The 11809-nt window shown below is 43.2% G+C and overlaps 1 protein-coding gene across 1 annotated transcript in view; it reads right to left on the bottom strand.

Moving 5' to 3' along the window:
- Positions 1-3337: 3337 nt before the first annotated feature.
- The window catches only part of TEX11 (testis expressed 11), a 107037-nt gene continuing 98565 nt past the window's right edge, over positions 3338-11809 (bottom strand). Inside the window, exons 27-28 of the mRNA XM_065411101.1 lie at positions 6870-7034; positions 3338-3409 (exon numbers count right to left, since the gene is read on the bottom strand). Coding sequence (XP_065267173.1) covers positions 3338-3409; positions 6870-7034 — 237 coding nt within the window. The remainder of the gene's footprint in view (positions 3410-6869; positions 7035-11809) is intronic.

Below are 11809 nucleotides of genomic sequence, written 5' to 3'. Positions count from 1 at the left end.
CACTGGTACAGTCACAAGAGACATTCTCTCATCTAACAGTATTGAAATTCCTTAAGGTCCTCCTTCATTCTTGCCCTCAGGTTAGATAGGTTATGTCCTTCCATAGGGACACGGTAGTGGTTAGGACACATTCCAAGGTCATCCCTGAGATGGTCTGACCTCCACCTGAACCAGTCGCTCACCTTGTCAGTCTTCATGACGCACTCTTGATACCGAGGGAGAAGAAGCTGCAGACTCTGGATGTCGGCAGGGCTTTGCTATAATACCTTGATTGGACCAAGCCTTTCTTGCTTTCTTCCTGCCTCTTTGTGGCTATTTCCAGCCATGCAGTCTTTTCACAGAGAATCTCCAACTTGATCTCACTGCATGTCCATCTGCTATTAGCTGACTGGTGAGCCTGTCCCGTAGGGTACAGGGTGTGTCGACCACCTGCTTCAGGAACAGTCCAACCTCTCAGGTCGGTAAAGCTGCAGCTTGGAGTAACTCACTGAATTTTGTTGAACATTGCCCTTGACATGGCTACCTGGGCAAATGCCCACTTGGCAGGGCAATACTCCAATTGTTGTTTGGTATGGCTAGAACGCCACTCCCACCATTCAGGGAGGAATGTTTGCCAGTCACCAACAGTGAGTTCCACGCTTCTTAGTGTATGCACAATGTGCCTCAGGTGGCACGTGACCAGGATTCATCACCGAATTTGGTCTGCTGATTGGATCATTAGCTTCCTTGGCATGGGCCAGGTACTGATGGGGAGCACGAAATGAACACTGATCCATGCTCCCCAGCGCCACACTGACACATACTCAAAGGATGGTTCCTTATTTTAAGGTAACTGTGATTCTTTAAGATGTCAGTGCAGATCTGACGACCCACCCTCCATCGTCGTTTTTCCAAGTTCACAACTACTACAGGTTTTGAACTGCAAGGGAACTGATGAGGGGTCAGCGTCACTCTGCCCTTTCTGCCTTCAGAGGGGAGCATGAGGCGGCACAGGGCACATGTGCAGCCCCCCCCCCCCCCCCAAACTACTGCTATTCAAAGAAATACTGTACAGATCTCACATACAAGGAGGGGATCCATACTGACTACACCATATCATGGAATCACAGTTACTTTAGGGTAAGTAATTCTTCTGTCTAAGTCTGCTCCTTCAATTAAATTCTGACTAACTAGCATTGAAACAAAGTCTCTCACTGCTGACTTGAGCCATACTGAAAAGCATCTAATGCAATATATATATAATGTAAGTCAGTTTCTGTGAATGCTGCAATGGCATCTGCTTGTGTCAGTCTTCAGGAAATGAGCTAATTACCAGCTGTAGAACACCTCAGGAGGAGGCCTAGATAAGGGTTGGCTTCCAGCTGCTGGGTGGAGATGGGGCATCACATTGCAGACTGGTCATTAATCAGGCCCCCACAACCATTAGCTTGGCTTTATGCCACGATTTTTAAAACTAAATGTTGGCTTTTTAATTTGCCCTCTGGTGGTTGAGCCTTTAGGCTTCACATTTCTAAGCTTCTCTAAAATGCCACGCCCTCCTGGCAGTAATCTTTTTATTTTAAATGAAAGCAGTTCCTGGAGCCATGTGAATACCTGGTTCTGCCCAGATTGTTGTAGAGAAAAGTGTGAAACTGTGAACCCTAAGCCTGAAAAAACAGAAGGCAAATAATCCAAAGTTTATTTTGTTTGTTTGGCTTAAATGATTTTTTGGGGGGAGACGTGAGGGAAGAAGAAAGCTTGAGTGGGAACAGACTCTCTCTTGTGTCAGGCCTACAGAAATAATACTTTCACTATACAGAGTAACATTGCAGCCTGCTTTTTACATTCAGGAGCATCTTTGACCATGAGCAAGGGCTCTGCTAATACAGCCCTTTCATACAGCACTTAACAATTGCAGGAGGGGGTGCAGTGTTGCCTGGACTCTGCCAATTGTGCACTAGTGTGGGAGTTAAGCACCAGCTGCTGATCTTGTGCACGTACAGCTGAATTATGTCATCTGCCAGTGTTGCACTGTGACACTGATTCTCATCTTTCCTTCCAAATAGCAGCAAAGCTGACACCTTCAGTAAAGCTGGAGTGATCTTTTCTAAGTGGTAGTAGCACTACTATAGGTAAGTGCTCTAAAATCCACATGCTTTCTCAGATTATCTTGGGGGGGGGGAAATCACTGTCCCTCCTGGGCATTTGGGGTAGAGTGAGTGGTCCAAATCTTGAGATCACTTGAGTGCCAATGCCTCTGTCATAGTTCAGCATGAGGTGTAGCAGTGTGCTGCAACTACTCCCTGCCCTTGTCAACCCAATGGTCCCTAACATAATGAAGAGCAGTTGCACTGCATGCAAATAAAGGAGGCTACAACTCTGTGGGCCACGCCCCATGAAATGCCCATTTACTTAATTGTTCTTCATGTCTGCTTACCATAGGGCAGCCCTGGCTGAAATATATTGACAGTGTATCCCCAAAGGCACTCCTTCCCCACTCAGCTGTCTCTTAAGGTAATCACAACTCAAGCTGCTTTAAGTGAGCATGTAACTAATGTTTTAAGTTCTGTGTGTGACCTACTCAAACATTCTATTTGCTTTTTTGAAATGGCAGCTGCACACCAGTTTTACTGAGCTATAATGCTGCTTGTGAAACAGAGGCTGCACCAAGTTGTTTAGGTCAGGTTGTATTAGTCCTATGAAATTTTAGCTGGTGGGGTGGTGTCTGCTCACCCCATCCATCCGGCTGTGGATGGAGTCTCCAGCCTGTGTACTGCTTTTGGGGAGGTTAAGGGTCAGCATTGACTAACTCAGGATGTTATATTTAGCAGCTTGTAAACAGCAGCACTAGCCCGAGCTTTAGCATTTTGGGTGTGACAGCGTGAGCGAGCCACCTATTCTCTTTATTATAACAAAGTGATTGATAGTTGCAATCCTGGCCAGCAGTTCTACATGCCTGTCCATACTGAAATGGACTGAAAACTAAACAACCCAGTAAATATTTATGTAAGAAGACAACTGTGGCAGCCACAAGATGCACATAGTGCTGGAACACTTTTATTGTTCACATGGCTACTTCCTACATTTAAACTAGCCTGGCTGTACAACAGCAGCCCCATCTCATAAAGTTATGACTCAGCTTCTTACCATTAAATAGCTCAATAGCATGAATACAAGTCCCTGAAGGAAAACAGTTACATCTCCAATAAAAACTTCCTTAAAAGTACATAGCTTTCAAATGGCCAAGAGGAGCAGGCCCTGGCTGCTGGTCCCAGCACTCGCTGAAGAGCTAGCAGTCTCTTCTATCCAGCTGAATGTTTACAGGGGGTGCCATCACCCTGGCTTGCTGCACTGAGTGTTATTCTTCATTTGGAAGGAACCCCTTTGCTCTGTCCAACTTATCCAGCACCTCGCTGTAAAGACCAATCATCTGGGGGAATAGAACCACCAACAGTCCTCTGAGCAGATAAAGAAAAACAAAGCTCCGCCATTCGATTAGAGGGGAAGGGGCAGGAGTCAGAGCGTGTTCCTACAACCTGAGCTACATACTGGTCTACACACAGTTGGGTTTTTTAAACCAATGTAACTATATCTGTTTAGAAAGTGATTAGTTAAATCAGTGCAGCCCATCCCTCTTAATGTGCATGCATTTATACCAATGGAAAGGTGCTTATAGCAGTATAACTTTCAACTAGGGCTGTCAAGTGATTAAAAAAATTAATCATGCTGTTAAAAATAGAATACCATTTATTTAAATATTCTGGATGTTTTCTACATTTTCAAATATATTGATTTCAATTACAACATAGAATACTAAATGTGCACTGCTCACCTTATTTTTGATTACAAATATTTGCATTATAAAAAAACCAGAAGAAATAGTATTTTTGAATTCCCCCATTACAAGTACTGTAATGCAATCACTTACTCATGAAAGTTGAACTTACAAATGTAGGATTATGTACAAAAAATAACTGTTTTATTTTTGAATGCAATGTAAAACTTCAGATCCTACACGTCCATTCAATCCTACTTCTTGTTCAACCAATTGCTCAGATAAACAAGTTTGTTTACATTTGCAGGAGATAATGCTGCCCACTTCTTGTTTACAATGTCACCTGAAAGTGAGAACAGGCATTCACATGGCACTGTTGTAGCCGGCATCGCAAGGTATCTATGTGCCAGAGGTGCAACAGATTCAGATGTCCTTTCATGCTTCAACCACCATTCCAGAAGACATGCGTCCATACTGATGACGGATTCTGCTCGATAACGATGCAAAACAGTGTGGACCAACGCATGTTCATTTTCATCATCTGAGTCAGATGCTACCAGCAGAAGGTTGATTTTCTTTTTTGGTGGTTCAGGTTCTGTAGTTTCCGCATCGGAGTGTTGCTCTTTTAAGACATCTGAAAGCATGCGCCACACCTTGTCCCTCTCAGATTTTGGAAGGCACTTCAGATTCTTAAACCTTGGGTCGAGTGCTGTATCAATCCTTAGAAATCTCACAATAGTGTCTTCTTTGCATTTTGTCAAATCCACAGTGAAAGTATTCTTAAAATGAACATGTGCTGGGTCATCCTCTGAGATTGCTATAACATGAAATATATGGCAGAATGCGGGTAAAACAGAGCAGGAGGCATACAATTTTCCCCCAAGGAGTTCAGTCACAAATTTAATTAACACACTTTTTTAACTAGCATCGTCAGCATGGAAGCATGTCCTCTGGAATGGTGGCCAAAGCATGAAGGGGCATACGAATGTTTAGCATATCTGGCACGTAAATACCTTGCAATGCCGGCTACAAAAATGCCATGCGAACACCTGTTCTCACTTTCAGGTGACATTATCGCCTGTAAATGTAAACAAATTTGTTTGTCTTAGCGCTTGGCTGAACAAGAAGTAGGACTGAGTGGACTTGTAGGCTCTAAAGTTTTACACTGTTTTGTTTTTGAGTGCAGTTATGTAACAACAACAAAATCTACGTTTGTAAGTTGCACTTTCACGATAATGAGACTGCACTACAGTACTTGTATGAGGTGAATTAAAAGTACTATTTCTTTTATCATTTTTACATTGCAAAAATTTGTAATAATAAATTAATATAAAGTGAGCACAGTCAGTATATTTGAAAATGTAGAAAAACATCCAAAAATATTTAATAAATGTCAATTGGGATTCTCTGTTTAACAGTGCGATTAAAACTGTGATTAATTGCGGTTAATTTTTTTAATCGCAATTAATTTTGTTGAGTTAATCGCCTGATTTAACTGATTAACTGACAGCCCTATTTACAACTGCAGCCACACTAGGGATTGTGTTTCAAAAACTGATACAATTAAATGGGCACAAAAACTACTAACCAGCCCGCAACCAATCAGTGTTAAACTGGAGCCAGTGTAGGGGTGTGTGTAAGATAATGCACGATGACTGCACACATCATCCAGTCTATAAACTGCTGCAGTAGGGATGGGCAGGCTTAAGGGCAATGGAGCCAAAAGTAATAGAGCAACAGAAAGAAACTGACGTGGCAAAGGGCTAAGAAAAGCTATACAGCTCTCTACAGAGGGTGATCATTGAAGTGTCCTGCACGGCAGAATCCTGCCTGGTCTACACCCAGAAGTTGCACTGGTTTCACTAAAGATGGGATGCTGCAGCAATTTAGTTACATCACTTAATGCCAGGCTTACAGCAGTTCAGTTTGGTTTAAACCTGGCTTAGAGCAACAATGTAAAAGCATCTACAGACGTCAGCCTGATTTAATTAAATCAGTGCACTGTCCCACTGTTAGTGACACTGGTGCTACTTGTGTGTATAGAAAAGCCCTGTTTTCTTTTTAATTCATTAAAGCACCTGCCTTTTTGCAGAATGTCCTCTCTGCCGGTCTACTTCCATTGTTAGTTGTATTGTTTCCAATGTTTCATTGCTTGTAGCTGCATGAGTGTGATGGGTTAGATGACTGTTTCCCAGTACTGTGGTAAGAGGCTCAGTTAAGTGATCAGCAATCTTATTAAAAAAGAGAGAGAACTGCTTGGGGATGCAGTGATTGGGGAAGAGACTTGTTCCCCTGTGTCTCTTTCAGTTTTCATAGTAATAGAATATAAGGCCAGAAAAGACCATTGTAATCATCCAATCTGAGCTCCTGTACAACACCTGTCAGAGAACTTTACCCAGGTTTTTCTCCTCTACCTCTCATGTTCAAACTTTTATTCTTTTCCCTAACAGTTTCTGCCCTGATCCTAAGACTCCTGCAGCCCCTCATACTGAATGCAACGCCCCACCCTGGCAGCACACAAGCTTTGCCTCAGTGAGGGTCACACCGGTAGCTTGTCCAAAGCTGTGCCTAAAATGGAACAGAGGGCAGCTGGCCTCATCATGGATAGAGTGGTGCAGCCTGCAGCAATAACTAGTGTCTCCATCTTTATCTAAGCAGCCAGCCACACTTCATGCTGGGATCTGAACTTTTCATGCCTCCCACGTGTCTATGAAATATGTCCCACTGTAGAATGCTGTGGCAGCATATAGTGCACAGGCTGCAATCTGGCCACCCTGCACAAGGAGAAGCCAGCATAGAGCCAAAGGTTTGCCCACAGCCACAGCTGAGCTGAAAAGTACCTCCACTCAGCTGCTTGCACAAGCTCACTAGTATCAGGACTATAAATTCCTTTCTGCCTGGGTGCCACATCCATTATGTTCTCTCTTCCCCATGGGTTTAGACAGTCGTAGCAGCAGCTCTGGAACACAATTCCAGGCTTAGACCCATAATAGCGCATGTTGCTTAAGCATCTAGTGACGTCTTCTGCCTTGTCCATTTCCCTGTGGAGCAGTTTCTTCCGTGCTTTCCCCTCCACCACTCTGTTTTCGCCCCCCTGCCTTCTGCTCACACTCACCTGGCTTTCATAGCTGCTCTTCAGGGATCTCAGGTGATTCAGAAAGCGCATACCCAGCCCACACCAGTGCTCAGCCTCCTTGTATTTACCAACACTGTACTGAAATATTCCTGTATTCCAGGCTCTGGTCATCAGCCAAAGGGTCTCCACCTCTGGGTAATCATCCTAAAGTAGCCAGCAAGGCAAAGAAACAATGCAAAGATTAGGCTTTTCACTCCTAAAGATACCTGGTCTAGGGTGCATTAGAGTTTATTACTAGAACAGAGAAACAGAAGAAAGTTCTTCACCCAGGGCATACAAAAGCCAGAATTCCCTATGGTCTTTCCGATAATTCACCACTCACCTGCACCACTTCCGAACTGCTTACTGCCAACGTGGGTGAGGAATGCGGCACTCCTGTCTATTATTAGGACAGAACATACAATCCTATGGTACTGGGAATGACCCCATGGTGGCTGCACGTGGCAGGAGAACTTGCATATGATCTATCTGCAGATTGGCTGAAACATTTTCAACATGCACTGAATGGTGGGAACTGATTGTTGTGCAGACCTGGAATGACCTGCAGTGGTTCCAGAATTTCAGGATGTCGAAGACCACATCCCTGGAGTTGTGTATCCAAGCTAGCTCCTGTTCTGCAGCACAGGAACACCAGGATGAGAGCTGTCCTTAGTGGCAATCACCATATGGAAGCTTGAAAACCCAGATCGCTACCAGTTAACAGGAAACCAATACAGTGTGGGGGGAAAAATCAACAAATTCATCTTCCTTCTCCTTCCTGAGCCTCCTCCCTGATGCTGAATAAGGAACATATTGCTTAGACGCTCATGGATGAAAATAAGCTAAGGCCAAATCTTGCTTTGGCTCTTGGGTACCAGCTGTTTCCACTGTCTGGTTTATACTTCAGGCCTGCCAAGAAGGCACACACAACCAGGGGGGACTAACAAGGCCTGAACAGAAGGAAGATTTCACTCTCCAGTAGGCCAGTCCCCATGGAGACAAGGTCCTGAAAAGTAAGTGCAGTATAGCAAGTACTGACAGCAGGGAAAACCATTTCCAGGTCATTTGAAAAACAGGAATGTAATAAACCCTCAAAGAAATTTAATAAACAGTTGATTCATCAATGCCAACATTGCAAGCCAAATTTCACCCAGCCTCACACTGAGGACTGGAGAAGGGCAAACATAGTACTTCTTTCTTTAAAAGGGGGAGCAAAGGGAACCCAGGGAATTTATAATCTAGACAGCCTAACTCTGATACCTGGAAGGATACTGGAACAATTATTAAGCAATCAGTTTGTAAGCACCTAGAGGATAATACAGTTATAAGGAAAAGCCAGCATGGATTTGTCAAGAAAAAATAATGCCGAACCAACCTAATTTCCTTCTTTCACAGAGTACCTGGCCTAGTGGATAGGGGAATGCAGTAGATGTGATATATGTTGTGACTAATTTGAATAAATTCAAATCAGAAGGGTCAAATGCTATTCACCCAAGGGTACTGAAGGAATTATCTGACAAAATCTTGGAGCCACTGACAATATTTACAAACTCATAGATGACAGCAGAGGTCCCAGAAGACTGGAAAAGGGCTAACATTGTGCCCATCTTTAAAAGGGGGGGGAAAGGAGGAGTGGGTGAACTATAGATCAGTCAGCCTGACTTCAATACCTAGGAAGCAACTAGAGCAATGTATAAAATATTCAATTTGCGAATACCTGGAAGATGAAGAGATAATCACTAGCAGCCAGGATGGATTTACCAAGAACAAATCATGCCAAACCACCTTGATTTCCTTCTTTGATAGGGTAACTGATTTGGTGGCTGGGAGAATGCAGTAAACATAATATACCTGGACTTCAGCAAGGCCCCTGATAGTCCCACATGACATTCTGATAAGTAAGATGGAGAAATGCAGGCTTGACAGAACTACAATTAAGTGGATACATAATCGGTTAACCAACTGCAAACAGAGTAACTATTAATGGAATGATGTTGGACTGGAGGGAGGTCTCAAGTGTGGTTCCACAGGGATCTGTTCTGGGTCCAGTGTTGTTTAACATCAACATTAATGACCTAGATGTAGACATAGAGAGCATACTGATCATGTTTGCACATGACACAAAGCTAAGGGGGGTTGCTAATACTCTAGGATAGAGCTAAAATTCAAAGGGATCTTGAAAAATTGGAGAACTGGGCTATAGCCAAGAGGAAATTCAACAAAGACAAATCTAAGGTGCCACACTTAGGGAAGAAAAACCAAATACACAAATACAGAATGGGGGATAACTGGCTTGGCAGCAGTATGGCTGAGAAGGATCTGGGAGTTGTGGTGGATCACAACCTCAACCTGAGTCAGCAATGTGATGCTGTTGCAAAAAAAGCAAATGCAATTTTACGTTGCATTAACAGAGGCATAACATGCAAGTCATGGGAGGGGATAGTATCGCTCTACTCAGCGTTGGTTAGGTGTTGGCTGGAATACTGTGTAAAATTTTGGTCACCAGTGTATAGAAAGGATGTAGAGGAACTGGAAAGGATCCAGCAGCAAGTGACAAAGATGATTGAATTCAAGCCATATGAGCAAAGAAACTGAGTATGTGTAGTTTGGAAGAGAGGAGATGAAGGGGAGATATGATAGCTGTCTTCAGATATTTGAAAGGCTGCCATAAAAAAGATGAAGAAATGTTGTTCTCTCTTGCCACAGAGGGGGCACAATAGGCAATGGGTTCAAACTATGGCATAGAAGATTTAGATTAAATCTCAGAAAAAACTTCCTAACTCTAAGAACAGTAGGACAATGGAACAAACGCCTCAGTAAGTTGTGGAAGCGTCTTCACTGGAGGTTTTCAAAAAGAGGCTGGATAACCACCCGTCTTGGATGGTTTAGACACAACAAATCCTTCATGTTGGCAGGGAGTTAGATTAGCTGAACCTTGCTGTCCCTTCTGATTCTATTATCTTGATTTTTAACAAGGCTTCTGATACAGTCCCACATATTCATCTATACAAACTAGGGAAATGTGGTCTAGATAAAATTATTATAAGGTGGGTGCACAACTGTTGGAAAGAATGTACTAAAAGACTAGTCACGAGTGGTTCGCTATCAAACTGGGAGGGCATATCAACTGGGGTCCATCCTGGGTCTGACACTTTTCAATATTTTCATAGGTGGCTTGGATAATGGAGTGGCGAGTAAGCTTCTAAAACTTGTGGGTGACACCAGGCTTGGAAGGGTTGCAAGCACTTTGGAGGACAGGCTTGGAATTCAGAAGGAACTTGACAAATTGGAGAATTGGTCTGAAGTCAGCAAGATGAAATTCAATAAAGACAAGAGCAAAGTACTACACTTAGTAAGGAAAAAATAAAATGGCACAACTACAAAATGGGGAATAAATGGCTAGGTGGTAGTACTGCTGAAAAGAATTTGGAAGTTATAGTGGATCACTCATTGAATACGAGTCAACAATGTGATACAATTGTGAAAAACAGCTAATATCATTCTGTGTATATTATCTGGAGTGTCATTTGCAAGACACAGGCGCTAACTGTCCTGCTCTGCTCAGCACTGGTGAGGCCTCAGCTGGAGTACTGCATCCAGTTCTGGGCACCACACTAAGAAAGTTGTGGATAAACTGTAGAGAGTTCAGAGGCTAGCAACAAAAATGATAAAAGGTTTAGAAAACCTGACTGTGAAGGAAGGCTAAAAAACTGGGCTTGTTTAGAAAAGACGACTAAAGGGGATCCGGATAAGTCTTCAAATATATTAAAGCTGTTATAAAGAGAACAGTGATCAATTGTTCTCCATGGCCACTGAAGGTAGGTTAAGAAGTAATGGATTTAAACTGCAGCAAGGGAGACAGGAAAAACTTTCCAATTATAAGGATAGTTAAGCATGGGAATAGGCTTCCAAGGGAGGTTGTGGAATCCCCATCATTTGAGATTTTTAAGAAAAAGCTGGACCGATACCTGTCAGGGATGGTCTAGGTTTACTTGGTCCTGCCTCAGCACAAGGGCCTAGACTAGATGACCTCTTGAGGTTCTTCAGCCCCTACATTTCTATGATTCTAAGATCTGGAATGTCGAGTTGTATTTGCAAAAATACAGGGTTTTTTTGAGAATGGTGGGATATATACTCCGGCTTCAGGCAATTTCTAAACCCAGGACTAAAAATACGGCCTAAAATGTCTCAGAAAACCCTCCACAAAAGCCAGGACACTCTCAGTTAAGTCATAAGGATCCAGGAGATATTCAATTTGAGGTGCCCTCACTATATCCCTCTGGGAAGGAGCTTACCCCATGTGAGCAGGGGCGCCATTTCAGACTGGGGTGTGTGACTAACCATGATTCCGGGGGCTACTTAGGCACTTGAAAACGCTAGTTTTTTGGCAGATAACTTAGCAATTAGCTGATAGAATTACTGTAGCTAATTCCTATATAAAAGAAAGAAAATCAAATAGACCCACTTAGCTCTAATACTAACATGTTCTGACATCTTGTGGCAAGTCACTTAAAGACACGGGTTAGGTTTAAAATGTTAATATATATTCTTACTTGGTTACTAACTCTGCAGAGAGAGATAGCGACCCCATCAGGACTCCTGGGTTCTATCTCAGCTCTGGGGGGGGGTGAGGTCTAAGGGGTTGCAGCGGGAGGCAGATACATCAGGGTTCAATATAAGAATATGAGAATGGCCATACAGGGTAAGACCAATGGTCCATCTAGCCCCGTATCCTGTCTTCCAACAGTGGTCAATATCAGGTGCTTCAGAGGAAATGAACAGAACAGGTAATCATCAAGTGATCCATCCCGTCACCCAGTCCCAGCTTCTGGCAAACAGAGGCTAGGGACACACAGAACATGGTATTGGATCCCTGCGCATCCTGACTAATAGCCATTGATGGACCTGTCCTCCATGAACTTATCTAGTTCTTATTGGAA

This window comes from Emys orbicularis, chromosome 9 (genome assembly GCF_028017835.1).
Source record: "Emys orbicularis isolate rEmyOrb1 chromosome 9, rEmyOrb1.hap1, whole genome shotgun sequence".
Lineage (NCBI taxonomy): Eukaryota > Metazoa > Chordata > Testudines > Emydidae > Emys > Emys orbicularis.
The sequence above is the reverse complement of the archived record's forward strand: the minus strand, read 5'-3'. Positions and strand labels throughout refer to the sequence as shown.